This window comes from Microtus oregoni, unplaced genomic scaffold, assembly GCF_018167655.1.
Source record: "Microtus oregoni isolate MIOR12 unplaced genomic scaffold, Mior012 000004F_ref0000308, whole genome shotgun sequence".
Lineage (NCBI taxonomy): Eukaryota > Metazoa > Chordata > Mammalia > Rodentia > Cricetidae > Microtus > Microtus oregoni.
In genome coordinates, this window is record NW_024543063.1 from 46310789 (window position 1) to 46331567 (window position 20779).

General features: G+C 50.7%; 1 protein-coding gene across 4 annotated transcripts; it reads left to right on the forward strand.

Annotated features, from left to right (window-relative positions):
• Positions 1-269: 269 nt before the first annotated feature.
• On the forward strand, positions 270-19397 carry Slc9a5 (solute carrier family 9 member A5). 4 transcript variants are annotated; one of them, XM_041650499.1, is made up of 16 exons: positions 270-726; positions 4391-4693; positions 6312-6475; positions 6675-6753; positions 7021-7198; positions 7705-7925; positions 8157-8359; positions 8580-8669; positions 8766-8836; positions 9522-9651; positions 10235-10323; positions 10428-10554; positions 14638-14808; positions 15295-15361; positions 15991-16125; positions 17530-19397. In XM_041650499.1, the coding sequence occupies exons 1-16, from the start codon at positions 330-332 to the stop codon at positions 18000-18002; spliced, it is 2898 nt and encodes a 965-aa protein (XP_041506433.1). In that variant the 5' UTR covers positions 270-329; the 3' UTR covers positions 18003-19397. The 4 variants fall into 4 exon arrangements, with proteins under 4 accessions (XP_041506433.1, XP_041506434.1, XP_041506435.1 ...); XM_041650500.1 differs by having other exon boundaries at positions 15298-15361; XM_041650501.1 differs by lacking the exon at positions 6675-6753 and having other exon boundaries at positions 7107-7198.
• Positions 19398-20779: the final 1382 nt, after the last annotated feature.

The window sequence follows — 20779 nt, forward strand, 5'->3', positions numbered from 1 at the left end:
GGAGTGGGCCGGTTGGGGGGTCCCAGGTTTGGGAGATCGTGTTCGGAGGCAGCAGTGCACCGCCCCCTGCGGGTTTCACAGCGTGGCGCCGGGACCCGCGGCCTGGGCACCAGGGGCCGGTGGCCTGCAGCTGGGCAGCATTCTGCGGAGTAGCCGCGCTGTCTCTGCTCCCCGAGACCCCTGTCCTTCTCGCTGCCCCCCCGGGACGCGGTGGCTGAATCCGGGTGTGAGGCGATTAGGGGGAGCATACTCGAAGGAGTGGGTTTCAGGACTCGGGGAAAGGAGAGCTACACTGGGGAATTTCCGGAGATGAGACTAACCTAGAAGAGATGGAGGAGGGGGTCCCAATAAGAGTCCTGGGCAGGGTCTCGGGGTCCGAACCTGGCCTGGGGGGGGGTATCGGAGCCCGGATTGGGGGGAGTGAGCCCCACGTGCCTGTGACGCGGGGGCGCCGGGTAGGCGGCGGCGGCGGCAGCGACGCGGGGCCGGCGGCCGTACAGTGCCGAGAGGGTGGCGAAGCAGGCTGCAGGATGCTGCGCGCCGCACTGCCTCTGCTGCTCTGGCTGCCCCTGGCGGGGGCGGGGGCCACCGACGAACCCACCCAGGAGTCGGTGCCGTTGGGTGAGCCTCCTCCGGGCTTGGCGCTCTTCCGCTGGCAGTGGCACGAGGTGGAGGCGCCCTACTTGGTGGCCCTGTGGATCCTGGTGGCCAGCCTGGCCAAAATCGGTGAGTGTGTGTGTGTGTGTGTGTGTGTGTGTGTGTCTTCGCGCGAATCGGTGAGTGTGTGTGTGTGTTTGTGTGTGTGTGTGTGTGTGTCTTTGCGCGCCCGCGCCCAGGCTGGCGGCCCGCAGCGGACCCGCCTCCAAACCCCTTGGTCTCCAGATCTAGTCCTCCGTCTTGCCCTGTGCTGGGACTTAGGCTCGAATTCCACACATCTCGGTTCTCACCCAGTTCCTGCGCCTCTTGTGGGTCTCCCTCCTCCCCTTCTAGGTTGGTAGTTCCGAGGATTTGCCTTTCTAAAGGGTTGCCTGTCGCTGCTCTCTTTAGCTCCATCTTTGGACTGTTTCCCGTTTCCCCTTCCCCTTGTAGTTAGTCCTCATCAGTAACCGTCAGTAAGGCCTCTCCTCCAGACATTCAGCCTTTCAGAGACCTGTCAGTAATGAGGACTCACGGGGACCCTGAAGAGATGATATTCTCCTGGGAGCCCAGGCATTCTGGTTCCGAGAAATTATCCTTCCCTGGCCAAGAGTCTGAGATCTAATATCTCCTGAGATACTAACCCATCACCTTTCCTGCAGTTTATCTCTCTACCCACAAGATGTTGCCACCTTCTTGCGCATAGGTGTGATCCCACCCTCCAATTCACCTTCTTCCCTTCACGATTTAAGAAACTTACGTTTTTGGGGGGTCTCTACTGTGTTCTGACTGCTCTGGGCGCTTTCTTGGATTCGACCTCTTTCAGGCCTCACATTGAAGATTGTGCTCACACATTCCCCCATTAGAGGTGCTTTTCCTTGCCTCTTCCCCCCTTTCTGACAGCCAGTATCCCTCCTCCCAATGGAGACCCTCCTCCTTTCTCTCTCTTGTTCAGGCTCTGCTGTGGGGGTGACTTAATTATAGCTGAGCGCTGCTACTCACTCTCCGTCTATGCTGGCACAGCTTGTACTCCAGTCTCACCAATGAAGCCTTCATGTAGGAAATTTCACAGCCTAGAGTTTGCCACCTTCTCCTCCTGGGATATTGCTAGGGTACGGAATTGCTGGGCTAGAACTCTCCACTCTGCCTTGGCAGCCCGGAATTAATAATGGAAAATGGAACTCTAAATATCTTCAGGGAGCCTGATTCTGCCAAAGAACTGACTTTTTGATAGGTCCTGGACTTGCAGGGCTGGGGTTGATACGTGCTGAGGGGAGGAGAAGGGAACCAAGGATGGGGCTGTAGGTAGGAAGAGCTTTGTCTGAATTCACCCAAGAGGCCCAGCATGGCAAAGGAGGAAGAAGCTTCAGGTTGGGTTTGTTGAGAAGCCCGTGGATTGTGGAAGAGTTCCTGTCTTACTTAAGATTTACAGTACCAAAGTCACCGCTAGCTAGTGCCGTTTCTAGATAGTTATCTAGTTGGATAACACTTCCTAGAGAGGAAGAAGAGGTCATCCTCTCCAGCCAAAAAAAAAAAAAAAAAAAAAAAAAAAGACCCTCAGAGAGGAAGGGAAAGATATGCAGAGTATTCTGGAACACTTTGCAGTTTCATAGCTAGAATGTAGACCCTCCTTCCTTTCACTCAACACATACTAATGTAGAGTTCACTGTGTACTAGGTAGGCTCAGGCTTTTGAGTGCAGTTCCCAGAGAGCATTGCTTTGGCCCAGGAGCTCAGATTAATAAGGACCTGTCCTCTAGCAGTGTCTGGGAGCCTGTATGGGGCATGGGCTGAGAGCCCAAGGCAGAACCATTTTAGGGACCAAGGTAGGAGAATCAATAGTGTTGGCAATCCTTTTCTTACACTCTCCTCTTTTCCTAGAGACAGATGTGTTACTTCTCCAGAGTCAACTTAATTCGTATTTGTTGGGGGCCTACTATGTATCCGACACTACACTGGGCACATTTGTGCCTTTCATGTAGTTTATCTTTGTGATGGACATTTTCTTATGCTAAAGAGAAGAAACTGACGTTTAAGTAAATCAAATAGCTTGCCTGACGGGCTGGAGAGATGGGTCAGTGTCTAGGAGCACCTCTTGTAGAGGACCCAGCTTCAGTTCCCAGCACCCACGTGGCAGCTCACATCTTGTCTGTAACTCAGTTTCCAGAGCGTCTGACTCCTGTTTGTGGCCTCTGTGGACTCCTGCACTTGCATGGTAGACACACACACGTAAAAAAAGTAAAGAAAATAAATCTTTTAAAAACTTGCCTGAGATCACATCATTAGAAAATGATGTCAGAAGATATCTGAGATCTGACTGTTATATACAAAGCTATCTGTCTGTCTGTCTGTCTATTTATCCAGACAGACTATATAGCCCTAGCTAACTTGGGTGATCTACCCACCTCTACTTCCTGAGTGCTGGGATTAAAAGCATGTGCCACTGTGTCCAGCTACACAAAACATTTTAAACTGAGCCAATATAATAAAATATGCACCATTAGGTTGGGAGGCCTACAGTGCTTCTAAAAGGAGCAATGTGTGCATGTGTATATGTGTGTATATAGTATAATACTATATTAACATAGACCATGTTATATTAATAGCAAACGTTTATTGAGTGCTTACTATAAATCAATATGCTAAGTACTTTTTTTTTAAGGGAGGTAAGAAAAAAGTCTTGCTACATAGCCCAGGCTAGCCTTGAGTTGAATTCACTATATAAACCAGATTGAGGGGCTGGAGAGATGGCCCAGCAGTTTAAAAAAAAGTATTGGCTGCTTTTGCAGAAGACTGCAGCTTGGTTCCCAGTACACACATGGTTGCTCACAACTGCCTGCAATAACCCTTCTAGGTTATAGACACCTTCTAGATACTCTCTGCTGGCCTCCTGAGACACCAGGCACATACTTGATGCACTTACATACATGCAAGCTAATACTCATTCACATAAAAATTAAAATAAATGAATTTCTAAAAGAACACCCAAACCAGGTTTGCCTTGAGTCACAGCAGTCCTCGTATCTCAGCCTTCCGAGTACTGGGTCGACAGGTGTGTGCTACTATACTTGGTTGTCTGCCCCACAACCAGTCACCGGAGATTGCTTCTAGAACCTCCTAACTGGTAGGCTATGCTTTGCTATCTGGTCTCTATAACTGAGCTATGTCCTGACTTTATCTTGAGACAAACTTACTAAATCGATCATTGGTCTGCCCTACCAGGTCCAGCTCTAAATGTTTATAAGTAGATTGCTTTATTTAATCTTCACAACCAGCCTATTAAACCAATAAAAACAATATTGTTTTTATTCCCATTTTGATGGTGAGAAAATTGAGAGCCAAAGAATGAGTAAATGGAGAACCTCGTCTTCAAACCCAAGCAGCTAAATTTTAGAGCCCCAGATTTTTTTCCTCCGGCAATCTTATGCATGATATAGAGAGACCGCTTAGCATTTGCTTAACTTTAGATGATTGCAGTGGATAAAAGAGGTCAGAGAAAAATGTGGTCAGTCCCTGAGGATGGCAGTGCAGAGGTGGGGGCATTTTCAGAAAGGTTGTGGGGGGGGGGGAGCCAGAGCCTTGCAGCTGCGGAGAGTTTATAGCCATGGAGTTTGGGGAGTCTGGAGAGTCTGTATTTCTTTCTTCTTCCATTGGTCCTAGAGCCAGGGATTCTAACTGGTGAGACAGGACTGGAGGCCAGGGTGTGGGAGGCTAGTGTGTGGCTCCCCACCGATTGTCTTCTTCTTGCATTACAGTGTTTCACCTGTCTCGGAAGGTAACATCTCTGGTCCCTGAGAGCTGCCTGCTGATTTTGCTGGGCCTGGTGCTGGGAGGCATTGTCTTAGCTGTGGCCAAGAAAGCTGAGTACCAGCTGGAGCCAGGCACCTTCTTCCTCTTCCTGCTCCCTCCTATTGTGCTGGACTCAGGCTATTTCATGCCGAGCCGCCTGTTTTTTGACAACTTGGGTGCCATCCTTACCTATGCTGTGGTGGGCACACTCTGGAACGCCTTCACTACAGGTGTTGCCCTTTGGGGCCTTCAGCAGGCTGGATTTGTGGGTGAGTAATCCTAGGACCTGGGCTGTTAAAAATAAATAAATAAATAACCTTGCTGGCTCCCTTCTCCAGCTCTGAAGGTCAGATGCTGGTGAGTCCCCAGGGGGCTTGGTTGTAGGTCCGTCCATCCACCTGGAGTGCACAGCAGTGCTCCAGATAGTCTCCAGTCCTAATTTTGGTCTCTGCCAGTTGGATCTGAGCCTGTGCAGCATGACAGCTGAGCAGGGGCCTGCTTCCCAGCTGTGTGTGGGCTGCTGCAGCACCGGAGCCCGCAGGAGCACCCCCTTACCTCCTGCCCTCTGTCACCGCACTGCCACTTGCCAGCCCTGCTTCCTTGAGCTACAGCTCCTCATTCCTACAAGGATTTACAATCCTGGATAGGCCCAAGCTATGCCAGGTGGTTTCTACTTTTTATTTTTAATAAATACACATTTTACATCCACAAAATGCTAACTGCTGTACTAGACAGTCTTTCCTGTTGTCTCCTCCTAAAGACTCTGGTGAGATAAAACTTACCTCACTTTTTAAAAAAGATTTATTTATCTTATTTGAATTGGTTTTTGCCTGCATATCTATGTGTGTATGAGGGTGTCAGATCCCCTGGAACTGGAGTTACAGACAGTTGGGAACTCCATGTGGGTGCTAGAAAATGAACCAGGGTCCCCTGGAAGGGCAGCCAGTGCTCCTTAGCACTAAGCCTTCTCTCCAGCCCCTAACTGACCTCATCTAATGGAAGGGCCAGTAGAGCTCCTTGGGTTCATTTGGTACCGGGACCTGTACTTAGCCTCCATTTTATTGAGGCTCTGCATTTAGGCCCTCTCCCAACCTCCTCTTCATTTCCCGGCTCAAGAAATCCACCCAATCCCGATACTGAACATTCAGACTTCTTGTAAGGTGAAAAAGAGAAGCTCGCAGTTCCCAGCTGGGAACTCCAGTCTTGTTTTCTTAATAAAAAGTGAAACTGTTTGGGGCAGGAAGGAAAGGGAGAACCTCAGATTCTAATCACAGTAATAATTCTAATAATAGATGGTACTGGCTCCTTACCATCTATTAGGTGCTCGCTAAATAAAGGATGCTTTGAGGTTGATATCATTTTCATTTTGTGTACTGGGACACTGAGGCTCCCAGGGTTATGTGGCATATTCAGCTCCCACCTATGGCGCTCTCCATACTGTGTTCAGACCTTCCTTTCCTGCTGAGAACTGTGTAGACGCTGCATCCGTTTGGCTGAGAACCACAGGTGTGGGAGAAACCGTTTCCTGTTCTCCTGGGTAATAAAGCCGATCGGCAGCCAATTCTGCTTGCTGGCAACTACTTTTACTGTTGCTGCAGTTTTTATTACCAGCACCACCTGAGTGGTTTTGCAGCCATCTTGTGAGTTAGGCAGAGATCATGTCATGGCAGCAAGAGCCCGCATCCCAACAGCTGGTGATTGCAAAGCCAGGTCTTAGGCACAGGCAGCTCAAGCCTCCAAGCTACAGCCAGCAGTCTCCTCCCTTTCCAAATTCCCTTTGGGTTTATTTCTCCCCAGCAGGGAAGCTTGTGGGCTGGTCACAAAGAGCCCTGATGGAGGCAGAGCCATCTTCACCAGTCAGTGCTGTCTTCTATCTCTCCCCACTAGCCCCCAGGGTCCAGGCAGGCCTGCTGGACTTCTTGCTGTTTGGAAGCCTCATCTCGGCAGTGGACCCCGTGGCTGTGCTGGCTGTCTTTGAGGAGGTGCACGTCAACGAGACTCTCTTTATCATCGTCTTTGGCGAGTCCCTGCTCAATGATGCAGTCACCGTGGTAAGGATGTATAGCGGACTGCCAACCCTTGGCCCTAGACTGTCCTGCTCTGCCAGTTGGGTATCCGACTGGCCTTAGAGCCTTAGACCTTCCCCCATGGCCCCCCTGGGGAGGAGATAGGGTCTGAGCTTCCTCCTTTTCCAGCCCACTTGCCCTCTGTGGCCTCCTCCTATAGCCTGACTCTCCTCTTGTCACTCAGGTGCTGTACAAGGTCTGCAACTCCTTTGTGGAGATGGGTTCTGCCAATGTGCAGGCCACTGACTACCTAAAGGGAGTCGGTCAGTATTTCCCCCGAACCTGGCCAGCATTCTCTGTCTGCCTTTCCTGGGGACAGAGGAGGCTATTCTGATTGCCTCCTTTCTTGCTCTCCTCTAGAGAGGAAAGGGGTCTGGGAGGAGCTTGCCCTGGGATCCTAGTCTGGGATCCTGAGCCCCAGGGAGTGTGGTGGGTGTCTGCCTCTACTTCTTACTAGGCAGTATTCCTGTCAGCCCAGCTTGGGGAGGGTCTGGGTCAGGGGTCATGCTGACAGCCCACTCCTCCCCCAGCCTCCCTGTTTGTGGTCAGTCTGGGCGGGGCAGCCGTGGGCTTAGTCTTTGCCTTCCTCCTGGCCCTGACCACACGCTTCACCAAGCGGGTCCGCATCATCGAGCCGTTGCTGGTCTTCCTCCTCGCCTACGCAGCCTACCTCACTGCTGAAATGGCCTCCTTGTCTGCCATTCTTGCGTGAGTTCTGGGGGTACCACAGGCAGGCAACTGGGAAAGGGCCCTGGAAAGAGTCATATTTTACGTGGCCAGAAGCAAGAGCTTAAGGAATCTGTAGGCAGCACTGAGCCCTTGTGATAGTAGAGAAGCTTTCCTCAGAGGAGTCTAAACCTCAGGTCTTCGTGAAGAACTGTCTGGGCACCTGAAGGCTCACACTTCCTCTACGTCAAGTGCAGGCTAAGCTGACAGTATATTTCAAGACCTGAAACCCCTGGTTGCTATGGGTATAACACCCTAGAGGATGCCTCAGAGGGTTTGCTACTCGGAGCAGGAGGCACTAAGTGGGGAGCCTGGAGCTCTGTATCCATCTCAGGACTGTCACTGATTAGCAATCTTCATGCGTCCCTGAGCTTTGGCTTGGACAGTCTGACACACTGATGGGCAGCACCCCGGACTGTGGCATGCGCGCGCCTGAGAGGGGCAGCCTCCGGGACCCTTCCTCACTTGCAGTTTTGTTTCTCTCCCAGGGTGACCATGTGTGGCCTGGGATGTAAGAAATACGTGGAAGCCAACATCTCCCATAAGTCACGCACAGCTGTCAAATACACCATGAAAACCCTTGCTAGCTGTGCTGAAACAGTCATCTTCATGCTACTTGGCATCTCAGCCGTGGACTCTTCCAAATGGGCCTGGGACTCAGGGCTGGTGCTGGGCACCCTCTTCTTCATTCTGTTCTTCCGAGCCCTCGGTATTGCTGACACCCTCTGATTCCCTGCTCTTTCCCTTGTCCCTCTCTTTCTCCTCTCACCCCCCTCCTCGTCCCTCAGTCTAAGTCCACATCCTTGTTAATTCCTAAGCTACCCTCAGTGCTCGCCTGTCCCAACCCCTGCCAGACCTTAGCCCAGATGCTTGGTGCCATCCGTTCCCAGTGTCCTCCACTGCCAACTCCTTGCTCCTGCTGGCCTCCCTCCTGCTGTAGGCGTGATCCTGCAGACATGGGTACTGAATCAGTTCCGGCTGGTCCCTCTGGACAAGATTGACCAGGTGGTGATGTCCTATGGGGGCCTTCGGGGGGCTGTGGCCTTTGCTCTCGTCATCCTACTGGACAGGACCAAGGTCCCTGCCAAGGACTACTTTGTGGCTACCACCATTGTGGTGGTTTTCTTCACAGTCATCGTGCAGGTGGGAGTGCCCAGGAGGCTAGGTGGGGAGAGGTTCAGCAGGCCCTGGGAGAGTCTTGAAACATTTTGGGACGGGGCTTTCCTTTCCATGGCGGGGAGGCAGGAACCCGACTTCTCAGACCTTGAGTGTAATCGAGGAGACGCGGAGCTGAGGCCTAATTATTGGGAGAAAAGCCGCAGGGCACTGAGCAGGGCAGGGCTCACCTCCTGCCTGTTTGTAGGGGTTGACCATCAAGCCACTGGTGAAGTGGCTGAGGGTGAAGAGGAGTGATCATCACAAACCCACCTTGAACCAGGAGCTACATGAGCACGTGGGTACCAGAACCCCATCCCTCTACCTGTCTCTCTCTCGCTTCTCCTATGTTGGCAGAGTCCTGATCCAGTCCCCCTACCCACCCCCATTCTAGACTTTTGACCACATTCTGGCTGCAGTGGAGGACGTTGTGGGGCACCATGGCTACCACTACTGGAGGGACAGGTGAGGGAGCTGCCCCGAGGCTCCTTCAGCAGCAGTAGGCCCTACCAGCCAGGGCAGCATGGGGGATATGCCACCCTTCTGAGAAGGGACACAGCCAGGTTCAGGCTGGGTGACCTTGCCTGAAGCCCTTCAATGGCACCCCAGTGTTCTCAGGATAAGACAGAGTTCCCCAGGGTGGCCTGCCAGACCCTCATGGTCCAGTACTTGCCAGATTCCTGCCCCGTTATGCGCTGTTCTGTTTTTGATGGTCTGCCTGATGATTGCACAGGCTCTACTTAGAGCCTCAGAGCCCACCATGTGGTCCACGCCTGGCCACGGAGACCACTGAATGTGTTCTGTCTACTAGAACACTGCTCCACCTTCCTCTTGCTTAGATTTGAATCACCCTTCAGATCTAACCACAGACCTTAGAGACCCCTGGTCCCCCAGGCAAGGACAAATCCCCATTATCCTTGGTGGTTTTTGTCATGGTTATAATTTTTACAGCTATTTGAAATAATTTTAACTAATATCAGACTCTCTCCTAAAATTGTAAAGGCTCTAAGAGCTTTGGGATTCTCCTTGGCTGAGACTCATACCAAGAAAGCCAGGCCAGCGCTGGCGGTGTCCCTGCCCCGTCTGAGGAAGGGCCAGCCAGCCACACCTGGAGAATGGTACTCAGGGCTGGGCCTGGCGTCCTCTGTAGGTGGGAACAATTTGACAAGAAGTATCTAAGTCAGCTGTTGATGCGGCGGTCAGCCTATCGTATCAGAGACCAGATCTGGGACGTGTACTACAGACTCAACATCCGAGACGCCATCAGTTTTGTGGACCAGGTGGGCCAGCAGTTACCAGGTAGGCCGGCGGGGATAGACAGATGGTCAGCAGAGCAGGGCGGTCAGGGATGACAGGCAGGCAGGCAGGCTTGTTAGCAGGGGCCAGAGAGTTGACATTCCCAGCTGGCTCCAGGGTGCTGTGAGGTCCCAGCTGCTAGAGCCAGCCTGGTGTTGACAAGAGTCTGGCAGGCAGTAGAGAGAGGTGGGGAAAGCTGGACTCTAGAGTCAGCACACAGTTCAACTGTTATCGCGTAGAGGCCAATGCTTAGATATGTTACTTACATTGCCTGAGCTTCAGTTTCTACAGTGAGAAGAAAGCAGCAACAAGAATAGGACAACCTAGGTTGGTTTAAGAATTTCAGTATGTGCAGTGTTTCAGTATGTGGTAAAACAAAGAACAAAATGATGCCTGGGGGTGTGGCTCGGTGGTTCAGCACTTCCATAGCGTCTGAGAACCGAGTAGCCCCCAGCTCAAACCAAAATAGAGTGTTCAAAATAATTGTTCACACACTGTTCTCTTTATTACCCTCTGTCTGGCCACCTTCATCTGATCCTTGTCTGACCTCTGTCTTGACTCCCACAGGGAGGCCACGTTTTGTCCTCCACAGGACTCGGTCTACCCTCTATGCCTAGCAGAAATTCTGTGGCAGAGACCTCTGTCACCAACCTGTTGTGAGTCCATGAGGGCCCTTCCCCTTCCTCGAGCACCTTTGCCTCTGCCCCTCCCCGCACCTGTGCTGCCCACTCCCCAGCACCCATGTCCCTGCCTCCTGCAGGAGGGAGAGTGGCAGTGGGGCGTGCCTGGATCTGCAGGTGATTGACACGGTCCGCAGTGGCCGAGACCGGGAGGATGCGGTGATGCACCATCTGCTCTGCGGAGGCCTCTACAAACCGCGACGCAGGGTGAGAGCTTGCTGGACGGGCCAGGCCCGAGTGTGCTGGGGAGTGGGTGCAGAGGCCCATACCGGACACTGAAGAGGCACTTGGTACCGGCTTATGCCCAGTTGAAGGCTGTGGATTTCATCCTTTGCTCTTGTTGTTGATTTGGGGGAGGGGGGTGCACACTGCACTGCCCGTCAGATTAGAAGGCATAAATTGAGAGCTGAACCAGTTGGGACTTTAGCAGGAAGCATTTTGGATTGGAAGCTGGGTGTGAAGAAGGAGAGGAGCACAAAGGACATGGACATTGTCCCGGAAAGGAGAGGAAGAGAGAGAGAGGGGACAGAGCCATGAGAAGCAGTTCAGGATGGAAGCAGGGCCCTGAGAAGGGCTCTGGAACCAGTTTAACAGGGGAGAGGTGGATTGGCCCTGGGCAAACTAGGTAGCTTTGACGCTGTGGGTCTGGTAGGGCCCATTCCCACCCGGGAGGGGATCTTCTGTAACCCCACAAGGGGGCAGCAGGCCATTATCCTGGGCCTTTTGAAAAGCGAATCTATTCAGACAGTACTAAAGCAAGGCTTTGAGAACACTGAGATGGAATGGGTTTAAAACTCTACATGCAGCTCTCTATGACTTGCAGCTCCGCAGAACACGCTTCAAAGGCTCCCGGGCAGCTTCCCCGACATAGGCACTCTTGCTCCAGTGCCCTCTTCTCCCCTGCTGTGTCTCTGGCCACAAGAAGCCCCTCCTCTCCACCCCTGGGAGGAGCTGCTAGGTGGCTGTCTAGGGCAAGTTACAGGGGCTCGCTATCTTTCCTCGTTCTAGTCTTGCTATTAATGCCGCCCAGGATGCCTGGTTTGGCTCACCAACTTAGGGCTTCATACTGTCTCCCCACTCTGCCAAACCCTCATGTCTTCCTCAGTTCATGACTGTCAAACCCACCTCATCCAACTCTTGTTTTCCATTTAGTGTTTTTCTTTTGCAAAACTGCAGTGGAGAGAATGCAGTGACTCTCACTTATCTCTTACCCAACTCTAATAATTATCTGTGCGTGATTAAGCCTTTATGGTCTGTAATCCACCCCACCTGGCCCTCACTTTATCTTACAGCAGACTCCAGGCATCATGTCGCCTCATTTGTGAATACCTCAGTAAATGACAAGAGCTCTTTGTTTGCCTTATTTTGTTTTTAAGTTTTGGCTTCTTTGAGACATAGTCTTGCTAGTTGCCCTAGGACTGGCTTCAAACTGGGAATCTTGCCTCAGCCCCAAGTACTCTGATTACAAGTGTGAACCACCACCCCAACTGGCAAGAACTTTAAAATATAAGGTTAGGCCAAGGAGCTAGGACAGTGGTAGACCATTTACTTAGCATCCGGGAAGCCCCAGGTTTGATTCCCCAGCATTGCAAAATCCAAGTCAAATCAAACCATAGTACTGTTATTATAATATAATAATTCCTTCCAAATGCCCAGTAAGTGTTTGATAAATACCTGTTTTTTTCCTAGCTGGTTTACATAACTCAAGATCCAAAATAAATTCACAAATTATATCTGGGAAATATGACCTCTGTTAAGAAAAACTGTAATAGTCCGGGCAGTGGTGGCTCACACTTTAATTCCAGAACTTGGAAGGCAGAGGCAGGCGGATCTCTGTGAGTTAGAGGCCAGCCTGGGTTACAGAGCAGGTTCCAGGACAGGCTCTAAAGCCACAGAAAAACCCTTTTTCGAAAAGTGCCCTCCCAAAAAAAAAGAAAAAAGAAAAACTATAATAGTCTCCTTTTTTTCCCCTTTTTATTATTGGTAGAAGAAACTAGATAATTTATTTTGGAGAATTTACCATCTTTCTTGATTTTGCTTACTATGTCCCAGAGTTATTTAGCATGTTACTCCATTTCTTCTGGTTACTGAATCTGGAAGCTGATCAGATTCAGGGCTTCCGGCTATGCTCTATACTTCTCATTGTGTTACGTCATGTTGGGGTGTGTGTGTGCACGTGTCTCGCCGGTGGGTTTGATTCAGTGTTTGTACAGTCAATTTAAAAAGAACTAGAGTAAGTTTGTGCTTGTTTGCTAGATGTCATCTTATTTGATTTGGCCATCATTCTTCATTTGGATCCCATGTCTACCACCAAATGTCTCTTTCTCAGATCCATATCATCTGAAAGCTTGCTAAGCCTGTTAATTTTATATTCATCTAAATCATCATAAATATTGAAAATGATAGAGCTGAGGACAGAGCCCTGTGGCATGCTACCAAAGACTTTCCTCCAGACTGACATGGATGGAGCATTTTGGGGTATGGTTATTGGTTATTCAACTAGTTCTGAATCCATTTAGGTGCACTATGACATGGTCCCTGGTTCCTTATGTTCTCTCCAGAAATAGCATTAGAGATAGTATATAGTTAATTAAGATTATAGCTTACGAGAGATATAGGGACTGGAGAGAAAGATTTGGAAGCAAGCACAGCAGAGATCTCATCATTTTAACTGTCCTGGGATTCCCTGAGAAGCTTGATGGAGTATTCTTGGCTTCACCTCTTAGAGATTTAGATCCTGTCGTGTGGAGCAGGACTAAGAATCTGTGTTTTTAATAAGCTCCCTGGTGATTCAAATGCAGCTGGTCTGCTGCCTGCTGTTTTGAAGCTGCAGCTCATGTCACCGGGGTTAGTTGAAGTGGAGAGAATGTGTAAGTTCTCTGGGGAGAGTGTTTAGAGAAAGAGAGCAGAGCCAAGAATAATACCGAGGAATATACATGGGAGAAAGGAACGGGAGCCTGCAAAGGAGAGAAAGGAACCCTTGGAGAAGGAATAGCAGAGAGTGTCTCTGCCTGGGTAGAAGAAGAGCTAGCCACCATACAGAGGTCAGGCTGGTACCTAGGCAGAGGCTTCAGGACTGGTGACCAGGGAGAAGGTAGCACTGCGACCTGATGGAACTGGAATAGCACTTTTGGTATTTAAGGAAACACTAGACAGGAAGGAAAGTGTCCCAATCAATTTATAAGCACTTGGCCTCAAAAGACAGAGAGGAGAGGCGGTGAAAGAACTTCAAAAACAAACAAAAACAAGGGCAGGAGCTTGTCTGAATGCAGAGGTCAAGTGGCTACTGGTAAGAAACGTAAAGATGCCGGAGAAATAGGAGGGAGCTGAGAACTGAGGGAGGCAGGAAGCTGAGCAAAACCCAGACAGGGCCGCTTTGTCCCAGAGGTGGGGTGGCATTTCCAGGTACTTAGGTAAAAAAGAAAGGCAGATGGGAGACTTCAAGGAGCTCGCAGAAGTGGTTCAGAGAAACAGAAATTATGAGTAATAAGAAGGAACAAAGCCAGGTGTTGGTGGTGCACTCCTTAAATCCCAGCACTCAGGAGGCAGAGGCAGGCGGATCTCTGTGAGTTCTGGGACAGCTTGGTCTACAGAGCGAGTTCCAGGACAGTCAGGACTACACAGTGAAGTCTTGCCTTGGTGAGAAAAAAAGAAAAGAACCAGATAGAATGTGAGACACGATGAAGTGACCAGGAGAGCCTCTCGACAGTCTTCTGGCGATTACCTCCCTCTAGGGAGGAAAAAAGTTGCTCAGCTTCCAACAGCAGAAATAGGCAGGCTGAGTAAGTGTGCAGGGAACTCAGTCTTTAAGAGAAAGAGTTAAATGACAAAGATAAAGGGTTGGCCCTAAATTATGTGTACTTGCTGGGACCAAAAGCAGAAGGATTCTATGTAGCTCCCTGAGGCTACGTGGACGTGTGAGCCACAGAGGGATAAATGGACTTGCAGAGGAAGTGGCTCTGCTGTTTTATAGCAGCCCTGAGGAACAAAGTACAGGACCTCTGCCTCTTATCGCCTCGGATTAGAGAGCGCAGGGAAGGGCAGCAGAGGATAAGGAAAGCCGGGTGTGGAGGGATAACTTGTGGGGAAAGGGAGGCTTTCCTTGGTGAACTGCCTACAGTCTCAGGCTGCAATCCTTTTGTATGTTTTAATTTTATTTTTTAATCTATGGCTAATTCTGGAAAAGCTGGGCTGGCAGGACCTGTGATGAACATGTTGGGGTTGTGGCCTGGGGTTCCTGTGGGAGGCCAAGGCACCCAGCCTCACGGCAGGGTGGGCTGTCATTGCCAGTACAAAGCTAGCTGCGGCCGCCACTTCATCTCCGAGGATGCGCAGGAGCGACAAGACAAGGAGGTCTTCCAGCAGAACATGAAGCGACGGCTTGAGTCCTTCAAGTCCACCAAGCATAACATCTGTCTCACCAAGAGCAAACCTCGACCTCGCAAGACTGGTCACAAGAAGGCACGTCTTTTCTCAGGGGCACCTCCCATGGGGCTGTAGGGATAGCAAATAATCCTGAGTCCTCAAGCACTGGGACTCAACAACCCAAGGACACATTTTGTTTAGTCACCCTCGGGGGTTTGATGACTGAGGCCTTTGAACCGTGTGTGTGTGTGTGTGTGTGTGTGTGTGTGTGTGTGTGTGTGTGTGGCTTCAGAGGGATCACTTGCTCCCAGACGTGAAGCAAGAAAAGGGCAGAGTTCTTAGTGAGGCATTTTAGAAGCCCTTCAGCCCAGGTATCCAGAGCCCCAGACAGGAAGTGAGTCATTCTTAGACTCCTCAGTTCCTGCCTGGCTGACCAAGCAATAGTGGGGTGTAGAACCGTTGTGATAACCACCCCCCACAAAGTTAGGAAGGCTTGTTCTGTTGACTTTGTCATTTTACAGGGTTTGTGGATGGGGTAGTAGAACCAAGCCCAGAGTCTTAGGTTTGCTTTCTGGTCCTCAGAAGGATGGTGTGGCCAATCCTGAAGCTACAAATGGGAAACCTCGAGACCTGGGCTTTCAGGACACAGGCAAGCAGGGAGCTTCAGGGATGGAAGGGAGAAGGGGAAGAAGTCTGTCATCCAGATCCTGGAGGGAATCCTCTGGGAACACAGCACCATGAGCTGGTCCCCTCCCCCAGGGACTAGAAAGGCACACTTGAGTGTTGGGATAATTCCGATCCGTGTACTGTGTATGGCAGGATTGCTGATTATGACTGCGGACTGTTAAGGACTTGGAAAAGGTCATGGAGACCGTAGACTGGCCTGGACCTTACAGGATAGGTGGAACCAAAGGCCTAACGTTCACCATCAAAATCTAGTTCCCTTCAAGGTGAATGTTAATGACCCGCCCAACCTTGCGGGTGCTAATGTCAGTTGATCTGGGGCTGACAAGAGAAAGAGCTGGGAGGTATGGCCCTCATGGCTTCCTCTGAGGACTTAGCACCTTTTGATTGCCTCCTTGGGCTGTGCAATCTTCTCTGTTTTCCCCTCAAACCTGACACTCTAGACTAGTGCCCAAAAAGGCTGAAGGAAGATGCTGGTGCCTTCGCCAACACGGGCTTTGCCTGGGGGAGGGGGCAGGAGCTAGCTTTAGGCTGTTCAGTACCAAGAAGCAGCCACTGGGTTGGCCACCCTGACTCAGCTCTGCCCTTGTCCAGCTGCTGTGATCCTAACCGTGGAGTCTGAGGAGGAGGAGGAAAGCGACAGTTCAGAGACGGAGAAAGAGGATGACGAAGGGATCATCTTCGTGGCCCGAGCCACCAGCGAGGTCCTCCAAGAAGGCAAGACCTCAGGTAATGCCTCCCTGGAAGTCTCTCTCCCTTGTATAGCCGGCTTTTCCTCTGTTGGTTCTCCTGGCCTCTGCTCCAGAACGCGCTCTTCCTGTTTGCTGGTTTATTCACCGCCAGCATTTGCTAAGCATCTCGACTCTACCAGAAACCTTATATGGCGACCTGCCTTAAACCCTCACGATACCTAAGATGGGGAAACTGAGCTCATAGAGCCTTAGAGACTGGTGAGTTGTCCAGAATCGCATGATAAAAACAGGACTTGAACTTGACCCACCTGACCTCAAAGACCACAGTCTGAGGAACACAAAGTGATAAGCAGATCTAAAGGCGAGCTCGCTTGTGATCCAGGCTTAGCACGTCCGCCTGCACACACAGCTGTGAGTGAGGAGGTCAGCATCATGGGAGGAACCTGAGCTCTCAAGATGGAATCCTTGTGGACAAAAAGCAGCATACATGTTTCTGCGTGTGGAGAGCTCCCTCCTAGTGCTAGGGTTTCCGTGGTAGTTGGCGCAAACACCCAGGGGGCATTAGAGAAGTTTATTACAGAAAATTTCAAAATATGAAATGACAGAATAGTGACATAAACCCCACCTGTCCGTTTCCCGGCTTCGGTAATCACCTGTGCATAGCGCGCCTTCATTTATGTCACCTGCGACCCTGGTTACTTGGGGTTCTGATGAAGAAAACCTCAAATATCCTCTCATTTTATCAACAAATACTTCAACATGAAAATAAGCGTTCTTCTTTAAAACACAACCGCAATAATCATATATAAAATCTCATTCATACAATATCTAGTTGGAGCCGGGCAATGGGAGTCAGAGGCAGGTGGATCTCTATAAATTCAAGGCCAGCCTTGGTCTACAGAGCAAGTTCCAGGACAGCCAGGGCTGTTGCACAGAGAAACAAATTGGGAGTCAGATGTCCTTGGTTTTAATTTTTGTTTATTTATTTTGAGTCAGGGTCTCCCAGTGTAACCGAGGCTTGCTTGGCATTCCTTAGTCAGCCCAGCTGGCCTCAGATGCGTGATCTTCCTGACACTGCCTCCAAAGGCTTTGGCCTGGCGCTCCTCCGTCATTGCCGCGGTCTTACTGGTAGGTCAGGATAAGGCTTAGCAGGATGCAGTTTCTGAGCTGGTGCTGATGAAGGTGATCAAAGAGACAAGACGTCCTTCCTGTTTGGTTTTCCTGAGCTGCAGTTAATTGCCATCTGTTCAGTATGTCCCCTGTGAACGACTGTTCTGAGTGCAGCCCTGTGCACAAGAGAAAGCAAAGCAGCCTGGTGCTGTCTTCCAGGAAGGTGTTTATTGAGCACAGCACAGATGAGTGTAATACGATGACCTTGAGTGCACTTGAGGATTCCACTTCGCTGATAATGAACTCACGTGTACTCTCTCTGTGTTCCCAGGAAGCCTCGAGGTGTGCCCGAGCCCACGCATCATCCCTCCTTCCCCAACCTGTGCAGAGAAGGAGCTACCTTGGAAGAGTGGTCAGGGAGACCTGGCTGTATATGTGTCTTCAGAAACAACCAAAATTGTGCCGGTAGAAATGCAGAAAGGCTGGAACCAGAGCATCTCATCCCTGGAGAGCCTGGCATCCCCTCCCTGTACCCAGCCCCCTACCTTAACCCGCTTGCCTCCGCACCCACTGGGTGTGGAAGAGACCCAGGTTCCTCTTGACATGTCTTCTGACCCTCGTTCTAGCTTCGCCTTCCCCCCGAGCCTGGCCAAAGCTGGCCGTTCCCGCAGTGAGAGCAGTGCTGATATCGCCCAGCAGCAGGAGCTACAGCCTCTCATGGGCCACAAGGACCACACTCACCTTAGTCCCGGCACTGCCAACTCTCACTGGTGCATCCAGTTCAACAGAGGAGGCCGGCTGTAGCCCAGGCCTCAGGGAGGAGCAGGATGTGGGAGGCAATGGGCAGAGGAGCCTGCTCAGCCTACTGTGGGGCCAGAGGGGCCTGGACTGAAGTGGCTACTGGGCCTCCTTGGGACCAGTCAGAAGGGTTTCCTGGTCTGGTTCTCACAGGGCCCCTTCTCACCACTCTCCCTGCTCTGAACCCTTTCCACTTCTTTCAAAAACCGGCTCAGGATCCAGTCCAGAGTTCTAGGGGACAGACCTACAAGCTGATGCCCCTTCCCTAGGGCGTCTTCCTGGACTTACTGTTGGCAGCTGTTCCTGTCCCCAAAGCAAGGGCATCTTCCTTCTGTGGACACTGGTCTTCCCTGTCCGCCACCCCACTCGAGCACCAGGTGAGGACCAGTACTCCGGTAATGAGGCTTTGTGAGGGGCTGGTCCTCAGAGTGACTGGGGTAGGATGCAGTGCCGGCTCCTTGGCTCAGCCACGGGAGTAGTCGGAGTCTGCCTCTGCATCTTGCTTTAGTCCTTTCCCTTTGCTGCCAGATGTTGAGGTAATGGTGCCTCTTTTTCTAGGACTAGGCCCTGGGCCAGGCTTTAGGTCAGAGCTGCTTCTTAGCCAGTCGGCTGCTCTAGGCCTGAGTCTGGAACATCCTGAGACTTGGTTTTGAGATTTCTGAGTAGGAGACAAAGAAGCCTCTGGGCTCCTATGTCACCCTCTCAAAATTTTCCCGAAGGGAGAAGGAGCCAGGTATCCTAGAGCCGCTGCGCCATTGCCGTAGGGGCTAGGATGCCCAGCTGCAATGTTTGGGGACCGCTGACTGCAGCAGGTGGCTTTCCTGGGGTTAGCCCCTACCTGTGTTTTGTACCTTAAACCCAAGATACATTAAATATCTCGTAGATGGATGAGTGTCCTCGGTCCATTTGTCTCAGGCTTTCAAGGGTGGAGACAAGAAGGATCTGCCTGTTCCCAGATTTTCAGGGAATTCTTAGTCCCTCTGGTCCTCCCAAGTACTTCTCCAACATTATCTACCCCCCTAGCAGGAGGTGTGGAGTGGCAATCTAGGGGACCACTGTATGGGTTGGGGAAGTAGATGTCTCAGAACTGGGAGCCCACAGAATGGGAAGGGTCAGCATGGAGAACGCCCTGGAGGGCTGGGTCTAAGCTATCCGAGGGTGAAGCCTCTGTGTAGTACCACAGAGACATTGTAAATGCCGAGGAGAGTGTAAGGACAGGTGTGAGCCGAGTGAACAAGTGTCCCTGCATACGACAGGCAGGAAGTCCAGCTCCAGGGAGTTGGCTACCTTGAGAATTTATGAGACAAATCAAAGCAGTGTGGGTCCTGAAAGCCTTAGATAACAGCATCCCCCAGCCTAATTCCCACTGTGTCTCAACAATTTTTTAAAGCATCTTTGAGAATAAACACTATAAAATTCACTTATTTAAAATATACTGTTAAGTTTTTTGTTTGTTTTGTTTTTTAACTGGGTGTTTTATCCGGGTATGGTGGTGTACATCTCTAATCCCAGCATCCAGAGACAAAGGCCAGGCAATCTCTATGAGTTCAAGGCCATCCTGGTCTATGTGGCAAATTCAAAGACAACCAGGGCTACTCTCAAAACAAGATTTCTTTTTGCTGTAATCGTGAAGGTATGTGTGTCCGCATGTTCATGAGTGCAGGTGCCCTGGGAAGCCACAGGCACTGAATCGCGGGGAGCTGGAGTACATGTGTTTGTGACCCTCCTGACTGTGGGTGCGGGGAACCAAACTCTGGTCCTCTGGAAGAGCAGCAAGTGCTTTAACCACTGAGTCTTCTCCAGCCCCAGGTTTTAGTATGTTCACATAGGTGTACAAACCTTCTCCTGATGTAAGAATAGAACGTTTTCATCATTCCCCCATGAAGCCTGGACTAAAGTCTCTCATCCCATCCACCACACGGCCATAGGCATCCACTTCTCATGTCTCTGGGTCTGAGAACCTTGGAACACATCAAAGACCCACAGACTCAGCCAACATTTTTTTTTTTTCAGTACTAGACACGGGGAGTGGGGGCCAAGGTAAGGAGGAGGAAGAGTGACTTAGCATTATCTTCAAATTGCTAACAGCTGGCTGGGAAGACCTGCTAGTTAATTGACATAGTTACCAATCTGGATTCAATCCCAGCACAGTTACTGTCTCTGTCATCTGAGGCCTGTTACCTAAGCTTTTTGAGCCTAGTTTTCTCATCTCTGAAATAGGATAGCTGAAGTAGTGGCCAAATGCCTTCAATCCTAACACCGGAGAGGTGGGAGAAAGTGGATCCCTGTAGAGTTAAGGCCAGCCTGGTCTACACAGCAAGTTCTAGGCTAGCCAAAGGTAGATAGATACACAGTGAAATCCTGTCACAAAAACAAAACAATAACAGAAAGTGTTAGCCATCATACTTAACACTTCATAAGATTACTGCTAGGATTAAAATGGGAAGAGAGTGTCCCAGCCCTGGCTCTGTGGGTACAAAGTGTTTCATTATCTCGTTCATTCTGCAAGGCAAAGATGCATGGAAAATGCTGCGGGCCTTTGAGTTCTGGGAAGAGGGCATCAGGAAAGAAGAGTAATAGAGTATGGAATCTCAAGTAGTGGATTCCAAGGAAGGGAAGCTAGAGATGGAAGGACATTGGCTATTTCAGCAGCTCAGAGTCGGTGAAGAGGACGAAACAGGTGGCAGTTGTTCCGCCGTTTTAGGCTGGCGAGCTGCTCCAAACTGAAGCTCCTGAGCGTACTCCAGGGTGTCTGTTTTTTGGAGTTAGGAACTCACTGTGTA